Here is a 24,189-nt window from a genome sequence, read left to right as displayed (position 1 = left end):
TAATAAAACATGGAATTATTACTTGTAGAGCCAATACCACTCTCTAGACACAACAGTGACACCAGACACCATGGACAAGAGTGGTGCTGGTTCGGAAAGAAAACAGTCTTGTTATTCTAATCTCATACAACCTCTAATCTCATACAACTAATTGGTGTAATCTTAAAGGTATGGCACTTTCACTTCTGTGTGTTCAGATGAATACTAGACTATGGGTAAAGACAGTATGCCAGATGGAAATTCAGAAGACTTTTACTAAATATTGTTATTATATGAATTGTTTCCTTTGTGAATTATCAACATGGCACCTGAATCATCGCCACAAGATTAATTAAAGTGCCATTATCTCAAAAACCTTTAATAGTGGCAGTCTGGGTGCCTAGACCCTCACTGATCATGGGAATAAAGGGACAAAAATGTTAGCATAGCAAGTCTTAGCATAGCTACAGTATCTAGTGTATATATACGGTTTTATGACATTTTACACCCTATTTTACACCCTTAAAATATGGCTTAGCTGTTCTTTACATCTGTCATAGACTGGAATGGAGTTAGATGACCCAGACCTTTTACAGCCGCCTCAATATTAATTAAAAACATGGATGCAAAGTCAACTTTGTTAGAAGGCCCTCATCCTCTAGATAGCTGTGGTTCTCAGAAATGGGACCCATACCAATCAGACATTTTAGGGCCCAGTCCCATGACAGTAGTCAAAGAACTGCCACATTATTTTCATCTGTCATTGACTGATCTATTTCAACATAACTGGCTAATCAGTTTAAGGAAAGAGCAGAGATATCACTGATTTCTGTATTACTTTATGTGCTTGCATATAAGACAGAATCGTGTTTTACCTATCACTCTGAATTGCCATCAAGACCACATCCTTTCTTCCTCCACGTATTGCCTCATGAATAAAAGAAGCCTCAAGTACATTTAAAGTTACTGCTGCTCCACTTTCCAGCAGAAGACCAACAGCTTTGGAGTGTCCCTCACGAGCGGCTAGATGAAGAGGTGTGTTCTACATTAAGTAATAGATATCTGATTAGTGCAGAGAAGGACAGCATAAAACAGCAATCAAAAGCCACATTTTGCAGTGAATATTTTTTTCTCTTACATTAGGAATTCTTATAGTTAATACTTCAAGATTCAAGTCCTTCCTTGCAACTCCATCTCTTTCTATCTTCAATCTATGTGCAGTCTTCGTTAAATAATTTTATCATCTTATCGCCCCACAATCAGGTTCAGGGGCAATTTATCCCCAAATTATGGACACCCAAACATTTATTTGGACAAATTGGAAAACCATAATGAATGATACAGATTATGGGTAACACATGTCTGTACCTCATTATTCTGATAATAGTTAATTATGAATATTTACTGTGAACTGTAAAACAATCAAAATTACTAGAGACCAGCAAAGTTTTGAAAAAGTCAGTAAATGCATTGTCTAGCACACAGGAAAACAGATGAAGGTATGGTCTGGCACACAAGAGGGCTGATAAAGGCGTGGTCTGGCACATAGGAGAGCTAAAGACTTCTATCACTGGAATATGTTTTAGAAATGCCATAAATAACCATACTAATAAAGATTAATGGATTTTGTTGTACTTGCATTGTTTCAGTTATCAGTTTACCTTTTCTTTATCTGCTTTATCAATAAGTGCAATAGATGTATCCAGAAGAACCTTGATGGTACGAGTGTAACCTCCAAAGGCTGCACAGTGCAAGCCTGTCCATCCACGATAATCACTTAAAATAAATAAACCAAAAGCAGCAGTAATGAGGAAAATACTAATAAAATTACATGGTGGATAAAAAAGTTTTGGTTTTATCAGAACCTCCTCTAGCAGAATGATGGTAATGATGAAAAGGATGCTGATAAAACAATAGAAATTGGTCCAGCAACTAATTGGTGTAATCTTAAAGGTATGGCACTTTCACTTCTGTGTGTTCAGATGAATACTAGACTATGGGTAAAGACAGTATGCCAGATGGAAATTCAGAAGACTTTTACTAAATATTGTTATTATATGAATTGTTTCCTTTGTGAATTATCAACATGGCACCTGAATCATCGCCACAAGATTAATTAAAGTGCCATTATCTCAAAAACTTTTAATAGTGGCAGTCTGGGTGCCTAGACCCTCACTGATCACGGGAATAAAGGGACAAAAATGTTAGCATAGCAAGTGTTAGCACAGCTATCTAGTGTATATATACGGTTTTATGACATTTTACACCCTATTTTAGCAATTGCACATTGAACAGCTTTTACAAAAGACCTCACTGTCGTACTTCATGTGAAAACCATACCTGCCCTTTCTACAGTACCTGCAGAATTTATTTTTCCCTATTGAATCAATAAGAAGATAATATAAGAAAATTGAAACAAAAGTATGAGTTCTAAGTGACATTGCTTTTCACTGTAGCATGTTGGCTATTGACCTTAGCCAAGTGGATACCCCTACACACCACCATTGCTCTCAGTGATGGTAGATGCAATATATAATATCCTGTACAGCTCAGTAGTCTCTCCTATGTAGACATGTGCTATGAGAACACTAATTCTTGCAGCCATCCATCTGCATTTTTCTCCACAGCTTCCCTTAGTTGACTGTATACTGACCCACTACAACTTTTTGCTTTAAAAGGTTCTGACAGTGGGGGATGTCCAGAATCATAAATCTTCTTCCCTGTCTCCTCCATTTCAGTGTTTCAGATTTATAATAATTTGGATTCCAGACGTCAAAAGAAATCAGAGAAGAGATCAAACAAGAAATCAACAGGGTAAAGGGGCTGTGCCTGGTTACAACTGCCACTGTAACAAACCCTATAGTTATACCACTGGTGGAAGGACCAGATTAATGTACTTTGAAATCACTCCACACGTTTCGGACAGTACATTTCCAGCAACATGCTGAGCATGCCACTAAAGTTCTGTATATTACCAATAAGCCTACATGAGGGTGAGATAAGTATACTTCCAAAAGTGATTCATATTTGACTTATTTACATATGTGGAGGAAGGAATAGTTTAATTGAAGTTTATGTTCATACCTTAAAAGAAGAGCTCCCCTCTTGAGTAAAAGAAAAACTATTCTGTCATGTCCATTTTCAGCAGCTAAATGCAGAGGTGTCATTCCCTTTTCATCTGCATCATTGAGAAGCGTAGCATCGGGCACAAATCTTAAGAGCCGGTCACATGTGTTGTAACGACCATATCTTTGATAGGAAACAGAAATATTGGTTTATGAATATAAAGAATCTAGTCACTATAAATGTAAAAATGCATGCAAAACCTATGCATTCAACATGTCTTGTGTGAACCCAGCCTTAAAGAGTCACTGCTATTTCACACACTTTCATTTCATTTATTGAATTTTGTAATTAGCAAATTTGTAAATCACTTCATTTAAAAACTATGCCTGCATCCACCTAAAAAAAGCTGTAAAGTTGTAGTCTCACTTCTACCTAATTAAGACGGCAGAGAGGAAGTGGGGGCGTGTCAGAGCTAGCTGAGCCTGATAAAAGAACTGCTTCTACACCACTTCTGATGATAACGGGAGTATCCTGCTTCTCTGTAAGTGTAATTTATCCCTCCTTATCTGTTCTTTGAGCAAATATAGTGTAAACTAAGTGAAAGAAAGTCACAGCAGTACAGTACTAGCAGATTCCACAGAAGGGAGACACCCCCTGCTTGTAAGAGAAATGAATCTAGCTGTGCAGTTAAAACAGGGAATAATTAGGCTAAAAAGACATTAGGGAAGCCCAAAAAGACCTATATATAGCTCCCTTATTTATGGATGTCCTGGACAATCCATGCTAAACATGAACATATTCAATCTTATGATTTTCTTCAGATTATTAGATTGTCCTTTAACAACACTAGGGAATATACTAAGCTTTGTTGTGCCCTACAAAATATGCGCCATAAATGAAATCCTATGCTGATGTACTTCCTAACCTTTAAAGGGAATGTATTACTGATATTTTATTTCATAACTAAAACATGCCTGAGCTGCCCTCTGCTCTCTGAACAGCAGTTCAGTGATCGGCTTGACAGCAGCCACCCAGACACAAACAGTATCCTGGAACTGACTCATTGCCTTCTATAGGAGCATGTCTGGGACATTTCCAAAGGTCCCTATGCAGGAAGGGGGAGGAGATGAACCTTCTACATCATCTATCAACAATTATTTGATCCTGTGTTATCTTCCAGAGTTCTACAATACAGGTGTTATCTGTCATTGTAACCCTTCTTCTTGTGAGGATAATGAGATGACTGAGAAGTGATCATTACTGAGCAGAAAGTGTCAGCCTGTTGTATCAATAGTATGTGTAAAAACCTTTCTGGATTAGTTTTACATACTGTATAGATAGGGATGTAGAAAATAGATATATGTTTGAGCTAAACTTTGATTTAAAGAAAGGGTCATTTTCTGACAATGCATTCTCTTTCACTTTTCAATGTATGGTAGTTTGTTAGCAAAGTCCTCCTTCTTTCTGAACTCCAGCAGCACCGAAATCTCCAATCAGCAGAAATCCTCTGCTGCAAAGTTGCTGTTGATTACTGACTCTCTGATGGATACAGATACCTAGGGCTAATCAACTACATGACAAAGTAACATCTTGAGGCCCACATATATGTTAGTGTATTGTCAACTGAATCCTGATGAGAACAACGGGTTTGGCCAACACTCCACTGTGTGCACGGAGCTCCCAACTCTCCCCTGACAGAATGAGCAAAATGAGTATTTTTGCCTGATCATTTTATTTTGTTCTCCCTGGGGAGAAGCAGCCACCAGAAATCTCTGGCAGTGGCTTTCTCCCCTCTCCCTATCAAATACACATACACACATGGAGGAGGCGAGGGGGAGCCGGGAGTTATGTCTGTCGCCCAAACTATCATCCATCTGACAGTTATTGAAAATGTATGGCCGCCTTTAGGCTAGACTCACTTCTGAGGCCAAACTACAGTATTCTATTCCAGCATAGGAACAGAATACTGGAATTATCAGATCCGACACGTACCAGACACCACTAGCGCCCAGTGCTCCACAGCAGTATTTTGTCCTGTTTTTTCTTATTTATATTTTTTTTTGCTGGAATCTGCAATGGAGGCTCCTGCCGGAACCTTTGCTGCAGATGTGAACTTAGCGTTACAGTAAGTACTGCAGCATGATTTTTAATGTATAACTGGAGATATACATTAAAGGGTCATTAACTTTTCATTTTTTTTTTATATATCATAGAGACATATTAAATTCAAAAGTTTAGATCAGTGGGCGATCATGGACCCCCATGATCTCTAGACTGAGGGGAGAGAAGGTGTTCATAGCACGCTCTCCAATGCTGAGGACTGAATCAAGATGGACTCATAGACTTCTACTGAGCCTGTCCTGTGCAGTGAGGAGAAACTTCTCTCCCCTTGTTTATCAGACTCCCATTGATCTAAACTTTTAATACTGTATGTCGTTATGACATATGAAATGTTTTTCAAAAAGCTGGTGATCCTTTAACATTATTACAACCAATAAAAGTGTGCTACAATACCAGAGTGCATAAAACGTACAAAGCAGCAAAGTGCAGAGCTGATCTTTTATTCTTGGTTTTGGAATACAGAGACACATTAAGTCCAAGAAGATTGTTCACAGAGTTTGGAACACCATGGCGGCAGGCATAATGTAGTGGAGTGCAACCATCTGTGTCTTCATCACTCACGAGATTCTTTACGTCTGCCCTCTATAAATAAAAATTGTTGGAAAATATCCATTAAATGTAAATAGTCGACATTATCTGTGTTGAAAGAGACATTTAGATCTAACATCATTTACAGTAAATCTATATAGTTTTATCCAAAACGTGAACTTGTTTTATGTAAAGATGAGCAAACCACTCAAGATTTTTTTCAGGTCTGGTTTGCCAATTTTTTAAAAAAAAGTTTAGTTGAGATCCAAATCGATTCAGGGAGAACCAAAGTTGCTCCAATTGCCATGAGAGTTGGTGTATTACCCCCTCTAGCGTTCTAGGTCTCATAACTTAAAAAAAAAAACTTGTTATGTCTTTTTGTTTATTTTTTATGATTTTTTTTTCTCTTCCCCTCCCCAAGCTATGGAACGCAATCACAGCAATAATAAATAATGTCTGAGTGACTCTGACATACATAGCTATGGGTAATCGCACGTCTGATGGCGTTAAAGTGAACAATACCTAAAAAAATTGAACAATACCAAAAAACATTATTACAGCCTTGTGGAAATGTAATTCACGAAAACCGACAATTGAGACTAGTTTCTCAATTTCACATTAACACTCAGAAGAAGATTGCTGCATTACCGTGAGCATTGCTGCAGTAATCATGTATATATGCTGGTTAATTAAATTGAACACCCCCCCACCCAAAAAAATAAAATAATTACAACTGTATGGAAATGGAATTCATGGAAATGACACTCAATTTCACGTTCAGATTCACAGGTAGATTGCTGCTATACCTTGTGTATTGATGCAGTAATTACATATATTTGCTGCTTAATTAAATTGAACCCCACAAAAAAGGATTCTGTGTGCTAGGAGGCACAGCCAGCCACAGCCATAGCTTCTGTCTTCACTCTCCCTGGCTGTTAGCTTCCCTGCTTATCCCTAATCTACACACAATTGTTCTTTGTAAGCTTAGCCTTTCCTTTTACTCTCCCTAGCAATAGAATACAAGTTTGATTGATTTATTATTGTCCCTGACCCAACCACCCTCATTCACAGCCCAGCACAGAATGGCATTCTGCTCGTTCTGCTAGGGCACCTCCCGGCCTACTTCAGCATTGATTGGCTCAACCAGGCTCTCTGTCAGCCTAGGAGCCAATCAGGCAAGCCCTCCCCCCCCCCACTTCCTCTTCATGCAAGACCCCTTCTTCCTCCTAAATGCTTTTTTTTCATTCTGACATGTGCACTAAAATGGCGCTATGCACCGCTTTATTGGATTAGTGTAAAACAAACCTGAAAAGATTCTGAACTGGCTCACTCATCTTTGGGTTTCATGGAAACTATTGTAGTACTACTATACCGTATTTTCCCCCCAAAAAATGGGGGGGAAATGCCCCTGCGTCTTATGGGGCGAATACTGACATTTTTACATCACAGGCTGCGATGTATGAGCGAGCGGTGAGGGACTGGGAGGAGGAGCTGGGGGCCGGCAATTGCGGCGGGGCCGGTGCAGTCACTGTACTCCGGCCCCGCCGCTCCAGTGCTACACTATACAAATATAACATGTATTATTCAATTAAAAGTGATTAAACATGCCCCCCACTTTTAATATTACTGTACACCCTAACAGCTTCTGTAGAATGTAGGCAGGCCGGGCGGGCGGCAGCGTAACTCCCTGATGTCACGTGCCTGCGCCGCCTACATTATGAATGAAACAGGCGGCGCAGGCACGTGACGTCAGTGAGTGATGCGCCGGCCGCCCGGCCTGCCTGCCTGCGTTGTACAGAAGCTGTTAGAGTGTACGGTAATATTAGAAGTGAGGGGGCATGTTTAATCACTTTTAATTGAATGAGACATTTTATATTTGTATACTGCAGCACTGGAGCAGTGTGTGTGTGTGTGTGTGGGGGGGGAATCTGTGGATGACAGTTTTATGGGAGACATCTGTGGATGGCAATGTTAAGGGGTGGGGGGTCTGTGGATGGCACTGTTATGGGCTGTGGGGTCTGTGGATGGCACTATTATGGGCTGGGGGGTCTGTGGATGGCACTGTTATGGGGTGGGGGGTCTGTGGATGGCACATATATAACAGTGCCGCCCACAGATCCCCCATAACAGTGCCATCCACAGATCCCCCATAACAGTGCCATCCACAGATCCCCCATAACAGTGCAATCCACAGATCCCCATAACAGTGTCAGCCACAGATCCCCCCGTAACAGTATCCTTCACAGATCCCCCCATAACAGTGTCCGTCACAGATCCCCATAACAGTGCGTCATCCACAGATCCCCCATAACAGTGCGTCACCCACAGATCCCCCCATAACAGTGCGTCATCCACAGATCCCCCATAATAGTGCCATCCCCAGATCCCCCATAACAGTGCCATCCCCAGATCCCCCCATAACAGTATCCTTCACAGATCCCCCATAATAGTGCCATCCACAGATCCCCAGTAATAGTGCCATCCACAGACTACCATTAGTTCCAAACCCACCAAAAGCACACCTTTTGGTTAAAAATATTTTTTTTCTTATTTTCCTCCCAAAAACCTAGGTGCGTCTTATGGGTGAAAAATATGGTAATTTAGAGAGTGAATGTAGTGCTGCTGACATGGGTATACACAGCACAGAAATGGACAATAATGCGTGAGAGTCAAGATTTAAAATGTACTTATTGTTTTTGCTTTTTTATATTCATAGAATTAAAATATATACAAAATAATTGCTGATTGTTCGCCTGCTTCCCTTCACACTGCCATTAAAGAGGTTATCTCATGTTTAATGTAAAAAATGAAAATCAGACATCAAATAGCACATGGCAATCTCTTTCTAACAAAGCTAAAACCAGCCCACACAAAAATCCAGAGATCTTCTCATTCATTGCTCTAATTGCACTGCTAGATTTATTTCTGCTGCAGCTCAGGGGGCATGTCCTTTATGCCGCAGCTCTCACCCTATCACAGTTCAGGGGATGTGTACTTTCTGCTGCAGCTCTCCCGATCACAGCTCAGGGAATGTGTCATTTTTCAGGGTGTATGTTCTTTCTCAGGGGGCATGTTTTTTCTCCGGCAGTTCTTTCTCTGTCACAGCTTCTTAACAGTAGATAAGGCTGGTGACAGTTAAAGAATGGAATTGAGCTTGTGCGATGACCTCAGCAATGTTACTTGGGTGGACAGAGAAATAAGGAAAACAACAAACAGCAGGTGGGGCTATGCAGATACATTTTATTGAGTAACGCAATGATTATACTAAAATTTTAATGACATGCAATTACAAAAGTATTCAGATCCGGGTCCAGCCACTTAAATTTAAAACGTTTTAAATTACGCAACACTGGCTCATTGCAGTCACCATTAGGAGTAGATTGCGAAAGACCGATATAATGACATTACAGTGAATTCCTGATGAGGCAGTGCAGAGAATGGTAGTGGTAGAGGCCCTGATGAAGTGTTGTGTCACAGTTTACTCCCTGGGGCCATTGCTCCTGAGTAGAGTTGAGCGAACCCTAACTGTAAAGTTCGGGTTCGGTGTTCGGCGCTTTCTTGGCGCTTTTTGAAAGGCTGCACAGCAGCCAATCAACAAGCGTTTAGCTGTGTGCCCTTAGAAGCCATCACAGCCATGCCTACTATTGGCCAAGTGATTGGCCAACTGCAGCATGTGATCCAGCCTCTATTTAAGCTGGAGTCACGTAGCGCCGCCCGTCACTCTGCTCTGATTAGTGTAGGGAGAGGCTGCAGCTGCTGTCAGGGAGAGATCAGGGAGAAATATTAAGAAGAACTGCCTTTTTACTCAGCGATCTAAATCCAATGTGTTTTGTGGGTGCAGTGCACAATTATTTTAAGCCTGCACTGAGCCAACTTCTGCTGAAAACGAACTTTTTTTTACTTCAGTTTGTCACTATCAATACCTAATCGGCAGCCATTTTATGCAACGATAGTGCATCAGCACTATCTATCTGCATGTCTGCTAGTCCAGAAATACAGCTTTTTTGCTGACTGTGCTTAAAAAAACTTTTTGTTCATATACTGGTCATCTTTGATTACACGTGCATAGGTGACAGTCACATTTAGGCCACAAATACGGCCATTTGGTTACTGCGGTTAAAAAAAAACTTTTTTTTCATATACTGGTCATCTTTGATTACACGTGCATAGGTGACAGTCACATTTAGGCCACAAATACGGCCATTAGGTTACTGCGGTTAAAAAAAGACCGTTTGTGCATATACTGATCATTTTTTATTAAACGGGCATTGATTACAGTCACATTTAGGCCACAAATACGGCCATTAGGTTACTGCGGTTTAAAAAAAAACGTTTGTTCATATACTGGCCATTTTCGATTAAACGTGCATTGATTACAGTCACATTTAGGCCACAAATACGGCCATTTGGTTACTGCGGTTTAAAAAAAAACTATTGTTCATATACTGGTCATTTTTGATTAAACGTGCATTGATTACAGTCACATTTAGGCCACAAATACGGCCGTTTGGTTACTGCGGTTTAAAAAAAAAACGTTTGTTTATATGCTGGTCATTTTTGATTAAACGTGCATTGATTACAGTCACATTTAGGCCACAAATACGGCCATTTGGTTACTGCGGTTTAAAAAAAGCGTTTGTTCATATACTGGTCATTTTTGATTAAACGTGCATTGATTGCAGTCACATTTAGGCCACAAATACGGCCATTTGGTTACTGCGGTTTAAAAAAAACTTTGTTCATATACTGGTCATCTTTGATTACACGTGCATAGGTGACGGTCACATTTAGGCCACAAATACGGCCATTTGGTTACTGCGGTTAAAAAAAAAGTTTGTTCATATACTGGTCATTTTTGATTAAACATGCATTGATTACAGTCACATTTAGGCCACAAATACGGCCATTTGGTTACTGCAGTATAAAAAAAATTTTTTCTCATACACTGGTCATCTTTGATTAAACGTACATTGATTACAGTCACATTTAAGCCACAAATACGGCCATTAGCTTACTGCGGTTAAAAAAACGTTTGTTCATATACTGGTCATCTTTGATTAAACGTGCATTGATTACAGTCACATTTAGGCCACAAATACGACCATTTGGTTACTGCGGTTTAAAAAAAACTTTTGTTCATATACTGGTCATTTTTGATTAAACGTGCATTGATAATTCTGTCACATTTAGATTACAAATACGGCCGTTTGGTTACTGCGGTTTTAAAAAAAGTTTGTTCATATACTGGTCATTTTTGATTAAACGTGCATTGATTACAGTCACATTTAGGCCACAAATACGGTCATTTGGTTACTGCAGATTAAAAAAAAACGTTTGTTCATATACTGCAGCATGTGACCCAGCCTCTATTTAAGCTGGAGTCACGTAGCGCCGCCCGTCACTCTGCTCTGATTAGTGTAGGGAGAGGCTGCAGCTGCTGTCAGGGAGAGATCAGGGAGAAATATTAAGAAGAACTGCCTTTTTAAAAAAAAAAAAAAAACTTAAGGAGTTTGAAATCAAATTCAGGAAAAAATGAGGAGTGAAATCCGAAAGGTGCTCTTTGGAATGTGGGCCCCTTTGCCCACCTAGGCTGCAAAAAAGTGTCACACATCTGGTATCTCTGTATTCAGGAGAAGTTGAGGAATGTGTTTTGGGGTGTCTTTTTACATATACCCATGCTGGGTGAGATAAATATCTTGGTCAAATGACAACTTTGTATAAAAAAATGGGAAAAGTTGTCTTTTGCCAAGATATTTCTCTCACCCAGCATGGGTATATGTAAAATGACACCCCAAAACACATTCCCCAACTTCTCCCGATTACGGAGATACCAGATGTGTGACACTTTTTTGCAGCCGAGGTGGGCAAAGGGGCCCATATTCAAAAGAGCACCTTTCGGATTTCACAGGTCATTTTTTACAGAATTTGATTTCAAACTCCTTACCACACATTTGGGCCCCTAGAATGCCAGGGCAGTATAACTACCCCACAAGTGACCCCATTTTGGAAAGAAGAGACCCCAAGGTATTCGCTGATGGGCAAAGTGAGTTCATGGAAATTTTTATTTTTTGTCACAAGTTAGTGGAATATGAGACTTTGTATGAAAAAAAAAAATAAAAAAAAAAATAAGCATTTTCCACTAACTTGTGACAAAAAATAAAAAATTCTAGGAACTCGCCATGCCCCTCACGGAATACCTTGGGGTGTCTTCTTTCCAAAATGGGGTCACTTGTGGGGTAGTTATACTGCCCTGGCATTTTCCAGGGGCCCTAATGTGTGGTAAGTAGGTAAATGACCTGTGAAATCCTAAAGGTGCTCTTTGGAATATGGGCCCCTTTGCCCACCTAGGCTGCAAAAAAGTGTCACACATGTGGTATCGCCGTATTCAGGAGAAGTTGGGGAATGTGTTTTGGGGTGTCATTTTACATATACCCATGCTGGGTGAGAGAAATATCTTGGCAAAAGACAACTTTTCCCATTTTTTTATACAAAGTTGGCATTTGACCAAGATATTTCTCTCACCCAGCATGGGTATATGTAAAATGACACCCCAAAACACATTCCCCAACTTCTCCTGAGTACGGCGATACCAGATGTGTGACACTTTTTTGCAGCCTAGATGCGCAAAGGTGCCCAAATTCCTTTTAGGAGGGCATTTTTAGACATTTGGATACCAGACTTCTTCTCACGCTTTGGGGCCCCTAGAATGCCAGGGCAGTATAAATACCCCACATGTGACCCCATTTTGGAAAGAAGACACCCCAAGGTATTCAATGAGGGGCATGGCGAGTTCATAGAAATTTTTTTTTTTTGGCACAAGTTAGCGGAAATTGATATTTTTAATTTTTTTCTCACAAAGTCTCCCGTTCCGCTAACTTGGGAAAAAAATTTCAATCTTTCATGGACTCAATATGCCCCTCACGGAATACCTGGGGGTGTCTTCTTTCCGAAATGGGGTCACATGTGGGGTATTTATACTGCCCTGGCATTCTAGGGGCCCTAAAGCGTGAGAAGAAGTCTGGAATATAAATGTCTAAAAAATTTTACGCATTTGGATTCCGTGAGGGGTATGGTGAGTTCATGTGAGATTTTATTTTTTGACACAAGTTAGTGGAATATGAGACTTTGTAAGAAAAAAAAAAAAAAATTCTGCTAACTTGGGCCAAAAAAATATCTGAATGGAGCCTTACAGAGGGGTGCTAAATGACAGGGGGGTGATAAATGACAGGGGGGTGATCAATGACAGGGGGGTGATCAATGACAGGGGGGTGATCAATGACAGGGGGGTGATCAATGACAGGGGGGTGATCAGGGAGTCTATATGGGGTGATAACCACAGTCATTGATCACGCCCGTGTAAGGCTTCATTCAGACGTCCGGATGCGTTTTGCGGATCCGATCCATCTATCAGTGCATCCGTAAAAATCATGCGGACATCTGAATGGAGCTTTACAGGGGGGTAATCAATGACAGGGGGGTGATCAATGCCAGGGGGGTGATCAGGGAGTCTATATGGGGTGATCACCACAGTCATTGATCATGCCCCTGTAAGGCTTCATTCAGACGTCCGGATGCGTTTTGCGGATCGGATCCATCTATCAGTGCATCCGTAAAAATCATGCGGACATCTGAATGGAGCTTTACAGGGGGGTAATCAATGACAGGGGGGTGATCACCACAGTCATTGATCATGCCCCTGTAAGGCTTCATTCAGACGTCCGGATGCGTTTTGCGGATCCGATCCATCTATCAGTGCATCCGTAAAAATCATGCGGACATCTGAATGGAGCTTTACAGGGGGGTAATCAATGACAGGGGGGTAATCAATGACAGGGGGGTGATCAGGGAGTCTATATGGGGTGATCACCACAGTCATTGATCATGCCCCTGTAAGGCTTCATTCAGACGTCCGGATGCGTTTTGCGGATCCGATCCATCTATCAGTGCATCCGTAAAAATCATGCGGACATCTGAATGGAGCTTTACAGGGGGGTAATCAATGACAGGGGGGTGATCACCACAGTCATTGATCATGCCCCTGTAAGGCTTCATTCAGACGACCGGATGCGTTTTGCGGATCCGATCCATGTATCAGTGCATCCGTAAAAATCATGCGGACATCTGAATGGAGCTTTACAGGGGGGTAATCAATGACAGGGGGGTAATCAATGACAGGGGGGTGATCAGGGAGTCTATATGGGGTGATCACCACAGTCATTGATCATGCCCCTGTAAGGCTTCATTCAGACGTCCGGATGCGTTTTGCGGATCCGATCCATCTATCAGTGGATCCGTAAAAATCATGCGGACGTCTGAATGGAGCTTTACAGGGGGTTGATCAATGACAGGGGGGTAATCAATGACAGGGGGGTGATCAGGGAGTCTATATGGGGTGATCAGGGGTGATTAGGGGTGATCAGGGGCTAATAAGGGGTTAATAAGTGATGGGGGGGGGGTGTAGTGTAGTGTAGTGGTGCTTGGTGCTACTTTACTGAGCTACCTGTGTCCTCTGGTGGTCGATCCAAACAAAGGGGACCACCAGAGGACGAGGTAGCAGGTATATTAGACGCTGTTATCAAAACAGCGTCTAATATACCTGTTAGGGGTTAAAAAAAACACATCTCCAGCCTGCCAGCGAACGATCGCCGCTGGCAGGCTGGAGATCAACTCTCTTACCTTCCGTTCCTGTGAGCGCGCGCGCCTGTGTGCGCGCGTTCACAGGAAATCTCGCGTCTCGCGAGATGACGCGTATATGCGTGACTGTGCGCAGCGCTGCCACCTCCGGAACGCGATCCTGCGTTAGGCGGTCCGGAGGTGGTTAAAAAAACTTTTTGTTCATATACTGGTCATCTTTGATTACACGTGCATAGGTGACAGTCACATTTAGGCCACAAATACGGCCATTAGGTTACTGCGGTACTTTTGCCGTCAATGAACCCCTGCTGTGCCTGGGTGACAGGGGCCTAAATCTCTCAAAATCCTCTGTTCTATTGCTGGGTGACATGAACCCCCTTTTGCCGTGAATGAACCCCTGCTGTGCCTGGTTGACAGGGGCCTAAATCTCTCAAAATCGTCTGTTCTATTGCTGGGTGACATGAACCCCATTTTCCCGTGAATGAACCCCTGCTGTGCCTGGTTGACAGGGGCCTAAATCTATCAAAATCGTCTGTTCTATTGCTGGGTGACATGAACCCCCTTTTGCCGTGAATGAACCCCTGCTGTGCCTGGGTGACAGGGGCCTAAATCTTTCAAAATCGTCTGTTCTATTGCTGGGTGACATGAACCCCCTTTTCCCGTGAATGAACCCCTGCTGTGCCTGGTTGACAGGGGCCTAAATCTCTCAAAATCGTCTGTTCTATTGCTGGGTGACATGAACCCCATTTTCCCGTGAATGAACCCCTGCTGTGCCTGGGTGACAGGGGCCTAAATCTCTCAAAATCGTCTGTTCTATTACTGGGTGACATGAACCCCCTTTTGCCGTGAATGAACCCCTGCTGTGCCTGGGTGACAGGGGCCTAAATCTCTCAAAATCGTCTGTTCTATTGCTGGGTGACATGAACCCCCTTTTCCCATGAATGAACCCCTGCTGTGCCTGGTTGACAGGGGCCTAAATCTCTCAAAATCGTCTGTTCTATTACTGGGTGACATGAACCCCCTTTTGCCGTGAATGAACCCCTGCTGTGCCTGGGTGACAGGGGCCTAAATCTCTCAAAATCGTCTGTTCTATTGCTGGGTGACATGAACCCCCTTTTGCCATGAATGAACCCCTGCTGTGCCTGGGTAACAGAGGCCTAAATATATCAAATTCCTCTGTTCTATTGCTGGGTGACATGAACCCCCTTTTGCCGTGGATCAACCCCTGCTCTGCATTGCTGACAGGGAGCTAAATTTAGTGAAAACATCTGTTACTGATCGTAAGATGTGCGAGTACAAGCGCATGCTGGTAGACGCGCTGCTTATGGCATTCCCACCTGACAGCGGGGGCACAGTGGAAGCACAAGGCGAAGGCAGAGGAGAAGGAAGAGGTCGCCAACGCAGCTGGGGCACCGCCAGCACCTGGGAAGGCAGGGTTAGCATGACCCAAATGTGGAAAAGCTTTGTCAGCCTTGGAGGTGCTGACCTGCCCTGCAGCCAGTGTATAGTGTGAACGTGTGTTTAGCATGGCAGAGAGAATTATCACAGGCCGCAGCCAATGTGGACAAGCTTACGTTTATTAAAATGAACCAGGCATGGATCCCACAGGACTTGTCCGTACCTTGTGCAGAATAGACATTTATACCAGCCTCAACCATCCATTCTTGTACTCAAGTGCACTTATTCTTTGTTTTATTTTGTTATATATCCCAATTTAAAAATAAAAAATAACACAAATCAGTGTTGGCTACCTATACCTCCTTCACCGCCGCTTCCACCTACACTGCCACGTCAACCTACACCGCCACATCCACTCATCCACCGCCCCCTTAACCTCCTACTCCTAGATCCAGATTTTTATTTTTTATTTTTCTGTATTTTATGTTATTTTAAGTAATTTCCCTATCCACATTTGTTTGCAGAACAGTTGTCATGCTCTTAAGCACATTTTGATGCCTTTTGCAGCCCTCTAGCCCTTTCCAGGATTATTTTAGAGCCATTTTAGTGGCCAAAGTTCAGTTCGGGTCAAGTTCGAGTCCCGAACCCGAACTTTTTTTTCAAGTTCGGCCGAACCTGCCAAACCCGAACATCCAGGTGTCCGCTCAACTCTACTCCTGAGGATTGGTGCCATAGAAATGTAGTTGGAAGAATGAGGCCAAATTTGAATGTATAACAGTCACTTTGTACTAAGTGCAAAGTATAAAGTCAGGTACATTCAATAGCAGCTGATTCAAAGTGTAATTTCTGACACCAATAAGGAAGTATGGAGGCATTTTAAATGGCTGCAACTTAGGGGTTTAAATATCCACTATTAGGTCTAGACTTTAGCTTGAACTAGCCTAGTAGTAGTCTTGGGTCATAGATATCTGAGATATAATCCCTCACCTTACAGCAGTAAATAATATGCAGGTTTTCAGCTTTTCACTCTGTTGTCTTTACTCTTAATTATTTGCTTGTGGCTGGATTACATTGATCTCTCTGCAGAATCTTTTACAGGAGCTCTGCAGTGTGCTTCCTCTCTCAGGCTACACAGGAAGTCCCCCTCCTGGCAAGAAGCAGGACCAGCCCATGCCTACCAAGAGGGGAGGAACAGGGTGGTTAGCCCTATTCCTGCCAACCTTTTTTCCATCCATATCCCTGCTAGTACTTATGGCCAAAACTAGAGCTGAACGATGTTTTGAAAAATTTGATTAGCCAACTTCGCCAAAGTTAGCCAAGAAATTTGATTTGTTACAAATTAATTAGTCACAAATCACTATAAATCAGGTACATCCAGGCCATTCTGCTTTATGGTATGGCCACACAGAGCGGCCATGCTGTGGGCGGGTTTCGGCCATGCTGCGGCGAAGAACCAGGCAGCCAATTAGTTTCCTGGCTTCTTATTTTCACTTTGTCACCGTGCAGCCGCCATTTTAGAAGAAACTGATTCGTTACCACAAAGAGTGAGAAAATTCAGATTCGTTGCAAATTTGCAGATACCCAAAGACATGGGTTACTACAGCAGCTACAGGCAAATAGAATTTTGTCAAACCTTAAGGAAAGCAGGGAGTTTGAAGCTCTGAAGCAGAAAATGCAGCATAGATTCACATAAAGTATTATGGAGACTTACATTTTCTTAAAGATTGTCTAAGCAAACCTATAAGTACAGTATGTAAGCATTCACAATGTACAAAATGTACCTGTAGAAATTCCTCTCTGATGTTCTTTAACCCTCCTGGCTGCAATACTGTCAGATGAAGAAAATTCCTTCCAAAATTATCCGTCAGCTTTACATCAGCTTCTAAAATTGAATATATGTCAGTGCATCAATAAATCAGAAATCACTCCCACAGTCCTGGCCACCATAGAGGCTGGAGCATTTTCCTATAGTGTGCAAGCACGCCCGCCACTGATGGATTGCAGGGTGGTTGTAACTCCTAGAAACGAGCAGTGTATAATGGGATGGAAAAATGAATCAAGCTAGTAAAGGAGGCAATATGGATAATCAAAAATAAATTAGTACGTGCCTTGTATTAACTTTCTCTACATGATAAATGCCTTTTGTTGAAGTGAGACATACCCTTTAATAGATTGTCATCTCTCCACCAACTGTGGTGATGTGTACAGTATAAGTGCTGGGAGACGTGTATATCCCACCCAGATAACTCAGCTGGGTGAGATAACTGAAATCCATAAAGCTGCAATGGTTTCAGCAAAGTGTAATTTGTTGAGACAGTTTTGTCTAGATGTTGTTCTGGGCTGGATTTCATGTGGACTGGGGATAGGTTTGGTAGTGGGATCTGCCAGTCAACACCCTTCCACTACATACCGTATATTGTCTTTTGCCTGCTGCTGTAATCAAGGAGGAATAAAACAACCCTCTGTGTATGAGTTAGAGGGACAAAGGCTAAGGAAGCCTGGGAGAGAGGGGAGCCTGAGAGGCTCTGTGTGGTCTCAGCCAGGAGGGCTGAGGGACCACGAGACTTTGTAAAGCCTGAAGTTTGGGGGGCCCAGTGACGCTTACGGAAAGAGGGTCACACAGTCAGAGTCGGGTGGACTTCTGGACCATCTCCCCCCAAGGGTGCTGGTGTGGTCACAGCCTGGAGGCTGCTGAACTGTGTCTGAGGAAGCCGGATCTAATCCCGTGTGTGAATGGCGCTCTGTAGGAGAGGTAGAGACAACACGTGTATTAGGTAGAGCCCAGATGGGCAGGTGTTTATGTGTGTAATGGTGCTGAAGTGCCAAAATAAAGCACCTTTTGTACTTGAACCGCGTTGTCAGATGAGAAATCTGTGATTGCGACCCCCTGAGAGAGAGTGATCCCTTACACAACTAAAAGTTTAAGAAATGTAGAATGGCAACTCTGAATCATACAGTCTAGTGCCAGAGTCATATCTTTGTATTGCTTATTTTATACTGTAGCTTGTTTACTTTCATTCAAAAGCAATGTTCCACCATCCAGAAGCTTGAGAGCCATATATTGTTCTTGTGTCCTTGTATGTGGCTCACCAGCTGGTGGCAGCTGTGAATATCATTGTTCCCTAGTGGGCCCAGGCATATTATTGTGCTATTGATTATTTTAGCACAACAATCAAACCTACCACCAGAAATGACCCACTGGGTAAGCACCATATGACTCGGTCACATCTTTGACTTTTAATACTCAGTGTGTCTTGAAGTCACTTTTCAGATGTTGAAGTGGTTCAGGAGCAAGAGAAGGTTAGGGACCTCAATTGTCTTCGTGTAGCTTAACAATTGTATGTTCAACTTGTGGTTTAGTCACTGTGGCATTTTATCTCAAAGCACCAGAGATGTTGCTACAGCCTTTGCTTCACCTGGGGGGAAAAAATTCTGTTTGCTGCACTAGTCCTGTATCAAGATACCCTTACCAGGGAAGAATGACTAGCTGGGGTTGCTGCTAAGACCCAACACCCAAGGCACACATCCAACCAGTTAAGTTTCCTGGTCACAGTGTTTCTCAGTATATCACAGTGATGCTTTTGAATTGCATGCCAAATATTTGCTCCAAAAATAAATATAAAATAAAAAAATAATATTTAATAAAATTAAATAAAGTATTTTTTTTTTTTAAAAGGGATCAAAATATGAAGAACAACAAATATGTTTTACAGCAAGTTTTGAGGTTTTTTATTAGGAGTTTAGCATTCATGTATAGTACTCAGATTTACTATAATATTGCCAGAAGACTTGTAAGTGTTTGATCTATACCTTTGTCAAGAAGTAAATTTACAATCTTCCAAGAAGAACAAGAAGTAGCCATCAGAAGAGGCGTGCGCATCTCGTTATCCACACTGTCAATATTTGCTCCCTGTAAATAAGAGAACAATGTGAGCACACAGTGGAGGAAGCATGAGATAAAAATGTAAAACCAATATTAATTGTACAGAAAACTAGTGAAAAGACTCTCATCTGTGGTCTCTAATAGACTAATGCTCTACTATAGCACCATAAAATTTCAAAGTTAAACACCAAAGAATGAAAAGAGCTAAATTATAACATGAGGGCTATTTAATATATATAGGATCCCTTAGTCTATGTATGAAAAGCAAATATTTTTTCAAAGGTTCAAGGTCTACTATAATGCTATTTGAGAGAAGATAACAGCCAATGCATGCCATCTGACCCCTTAGATGCCATTGTCAATAGTGACTGTGGCATCTAAGTGGTTTCAGAGGGGCACTGTCACCAATAGCCACTCCAGCAAAAATGATTTATGGGGTGTAAGTGCGTTTACATTGCAGCTGGGGTTCTAATTAAGGATCTTTGTGTAACTAATGAATAGTATAAATAATAATTCAATCACATTTTATTTTAAAAAATCCCTGTTAAAATTATCTTTTTCCCTGAAAAATTTGTTTTTTTAATAAAAAAGAAAAGAAAAAATATCCACATAATTTGTATCAATGCATCCATAACAACCTAAACTTATCCTGCACATTGCAAGAATTCCTAGGTTTGGTGTATCCATCACACAAAAAGAAAAAAAAAAAAAAACAATAAAAAAGTCTTATGTACGTAGTCCTAAAGGATACCAATAAAAACAAGTTGCCCACAAAAATAAAGGGTTTTTATTGTAGTAAAGTAGAAAGTAGTAAGTAGTAAAGCTTAAAATGTATATAAATTTGGTATTACTGTAACTTTACTGACCTAAAGAATATAGTTATACTGTTATTTACGACACACAAAATTTTTGTTTTTCAGTCCCCTACAGAACAAGCTAATAAAAGTTAACGAATTAGAAAAACAAACCCTCTTTGACTTGAAGCAGTGCTTTAGTAATCAACTCCATCCACAACACAGTGGAGCTGTGTAGTTCTGGTTCCTATTTCCAGTGCCGGAGCTATGGCAGAACAGCTTTTATCAGAGGAGGTGCCAGGAGTTGGAACCCTGCCTATCTGATTTTGATGCGATATCCTAAGGCCCCTTTCACACGGGTGAGTATTCCGCGCGGATGCGATGCGTGAGGTGAACGCATTGCACCCGCACTGAATACCGACCCATTCATTTCTATGGGGCTGTTCACATGAGCGGTGATTTTCACGCATCACTTGTGCGTTGCGTGAAAATCGCAATGTGCTCTATATTCTGCGTTTTTCACGCAACGCAGGGCCCATAGAAGTGAATGGGGTTGCATGAAAATCGCAAGCATCCGCAAGCAAGTGCGGATGCGGTGCGAATTTCGCGCATGGTTGCTAGGTGACAGTCTATTCACTGTATTATTTTCCCTTATAACATGGTTATAAGGGAAAATAATAGCATTCTGAATACAGAATGCTTAGTAGGTGATCAATTGAGGGTTAAAAAAAAATAAAAAAAATAAACTCACCTTCTCCTCTTGTTCGCGTAGTTCCTGGTCTCTTCTTTACTTCTTTAATGATGAACTACCGGCTAGGACCTGTGGTGACGTCAGATCACATGCTCCAATCACATGGTCCATCACCACGGTGATGGACCATGTGTTTGGAGCATGTGATCTGACGTCACCAAAGGTCCTTTAGCCCACAGCTCATCATTAAAGAAGTAAAGAAGAGACCGGGAACTACGCGAACAAGAGGAGAAGGTGAGTTAATTTTTAATTTTTTTTTAACCTATTGATCACCTACTAAGCATTCTGTATTCAGAATGCTATTATTTTCCCTTATAACCATGCTATAAGGGAAAATAATAACATCTACACAACACCTAACCCAAGCCCGAACTTCTGTGAAGAAGTTCGGGTTTGGGTACCAAACATGCGTGATTTTTCTCACGCGAGTGCAAAACGCATTACAATGTTTTGCACTCGCGCGGAAAAATCGCGGGTGTTCCCGCAACGCACCCGCACATTTTCCCGCAACGCCCGTGTGAAAGAGGCCTAAGGATAGGGCGTCAATATAAATGTCCCATCAATATAAAAGTAATCTGTATATACTGCTCTAAAAGCCAGATTAAACATGTAGCTTTTTCAGGGTCTGTTCAGGGAAAAACTAATGGTTTTGCACGCAAGTTTGCATTCAATATTTTTTCCACATGGATGCAATTAGTTTTTGATTCATTTTTTACACATGCGAAGTAAAATGGATTGCATCCGGATGCCTTCCATTTTTCACACAAGCCCCATTAATTTCTATGGAGCCAGGGTTGTGTGAAAAACACACAATATAGAACATGCTATGATTTTTCCTGAACGCAGAGTGAATGGCTATGTGCACAGACTGATTTCATTAAGTGGGTCAGTATTCAGTCAGAATGCTACACGTTCACAACACGCATCACATCCAGAGGTAAAACGCTCTCATGAGGACAGGGGCAAACTGGGAACTTAAAGTGACCCTGGAAAAAATACTAAAAGTGGCCCCGTTTTAATCCCCTCGAAATTGATGAAAGGCAGGGCCAGCAATACCATATCGTGGCACATTATACCACCCCAACAGAGGCAAATATCACAGTCCATCACAAAATACATCCCCAAAAACTTCTAATGGCCGGCCGTGAGGAGGGCCCAGGTGGCCTCCTTGGCATCGGCCCATGGTGAGATTTCCCTGTAAGGTCTATGGCCAATCCGCCCCTGCAAGTGGAAGAGGCCTTAGGGTCCAGGCACAAGCCTTCACCATGCACGGAGTGGTCCTTTATATGGACTTGTCAGCATGCTGTGTAATGCCAAACAGAGCCTGTTTGAGGCACTAAATATGCACTAGCCACAGAAGGAATTCTCCTTGGGTAAAAAAAAAATGCCACCTGACAAACAAAAACTCCTCTTGTGTGTTCTGTGTTTTATACTTTTCAAAGATCTTCAGCTAACATCTGCAGCTGGCAATTTACCTAAAAAATGCACCAAAAACACAGGTAGAAAAAAGTCAAGTGTCTACTAAAAGTTGCAGAACACCTCTACTAAAAATCACATGTAAAGGCAACCTTAAGATGACTCAGAGAACAGTACTTACATGGTGAGTCTTAATAAAGGGAATCCTCTATAATAATAAAAAATAAATAAATAGTGGTGCTAGGTGGACACTGGGCAAAAAAAAAACCTTATTTTTAAAGGTTTGTAAATATTTTTTGTATTAATCTCTGTCCTCTGTTTCTATAGCTACCATGTATATATGTATATGTAAAATGGAGTAGTTTGAATTTGGACCAGTTACTAGCTGTCACGACGGACGTGCACTCAGAATAAACGATAACACACCAACCAGGCTCTGGACGAGAAACAGGGGAAGGGTCACCTCCTAGTTCATCCCTGACCTCTTTCCCTGCGCTGCTCAGCCCACAGGCAGACCTTGAAGGGAGGTGTGCTGTGTCCTCCAGCCTGGACTGACAAAACCCTGAACTCCCTGAGATGGTGAAGTGGGAGGATAGGAGCAGCCTGCTCGCACAGAACCTGGATGGGCTAGATGACACAAACAACCAAGCTAGAAATGCCACTTATCTCTGAGAGCAGGAACTGACAGCCAACCTTCCCTCCAAACTTCCCAGACCAGAATGATCAGTATAATCCGCTCAGACCACTTAGCTGGAGGCCATTTAAACTAATGACTCCACCCAGTGCACCTGATGAGAGGCGAATCCAGCACGACACCAAAACAAATACTAAACTCGTGCTGCTATCCTGGCCGACCTTCGCACATCGTCAGAGTGGGGCATGACACTAGCTATAGGAAGAAGTAAGTGGTAGATGGAAAGATAGATAGATAGACAGATAATCTAGTAATCTATTCAGCTATTAGTTTACCTTCATATAATGGCATTGTTGATCAATCATTCACTGGCCAAATGATGAGGCAGTGTTGTAGGCAGGTCCAAACTGACAGAAGGTGGGGAATCAGAAGTAGGCAGGGAGAACAAAAGTAGGCGGTGCCAGCAATACCGTAGTGCAGCACAAAATACCGACCCAGCAAAACCAAATACCACAGTGCGGCATAAACTACTACTGTATAAGCATCCTGAGGATGGACATACAGTTGATTTCAGGAGGGCACTTGCGGGCACCAGCCAGGTGCGTTAATTAATGCTGAGAGCATTAGATTGCTATGTACCAGCCCAGCGGCCACGAGAAGAGCTCAGGTGGCCCCCTGGACATACTCCCATGGAGAGTTCTCCATGTAGGGTCTATGGTCAGTCCACCCCTGATCATAAGTGTTGTTTTGTGGTTCTCAGAAGGGAACAATAAACTTGCACGTTTCATTATTTGGACTTTGAGAACTACCAAACAACCCTCCCCCAAGGAGTGAAATTTGATTTGAAATGAATGGCCCTTTGTTAGGTAATATGCTGATGGGAGTGATTCACAAGGGTATTTAGAAACATGATTTTAATTTCCTCGCCATATTATTTAGTAATGTTTTCTGTGCCATTAGTTTTATCGATTGCGACCAGACATAT

At 42.0% G+C, this 24,189-nt stretch overlaps 1 protein-coding gene across 2 annotated transcripts in view; it reads right to left on the bottom strand.

The window, feature by feature from the left end:
- Positions 1-24,189, bottom strand: part of TRPA1 (transient receptor potential cation channel subfamily A member 1) — a 197,657-nt gene that overhangs the window by 62,635 nt on the left and 110,833 nt on the right. For both annotated transcript variants that reach the window (XM_040433354.1, XM_040433355.1), the window contains exons 10-15: positions 19,537-19,636; positions 17,508-17,608; positions 5,579-5,748; positions 3,064-3,228; positions 1,641-1,755; positions 855-1,021 (exon numbers count right to left, since the gene is read on the bottom strand). In XM_040433354.1, coding sequence (XP_040289288.1) covers positions 855-1,021; positions 1,641-1,755; positions 3,064-3,228; positions 5,579-5,748; positions 17,508-17,608; positions 19,537-19,636 — 818 coding nt within the window. The remainder of the gene's footprint in view (positions 1-854; positions 1,022-1,640; positions 1,756-3,063; positions 3,229-5,578; positions 5,749-17,507; positions 17,609-19,536; positions 19,637-24,189) is intronic.

Source organism: Bufo bufo, chromosome 5 (genome assembly GCF_905171765.1).
Source record: "Bufo bufo chromosome 5, aBufBuf1.1, whole genome shotgun sequence".
Taxonomy (NCBI): domain Eukaryota; kingdom Metazoa; phylum Chordata; class Amphibia; order Anura; family Bufonidae; genus Bufo; species Bufo bufo.
This window is presented reverse-complemented; position numbering and strand designations above follow the sequence as displayed.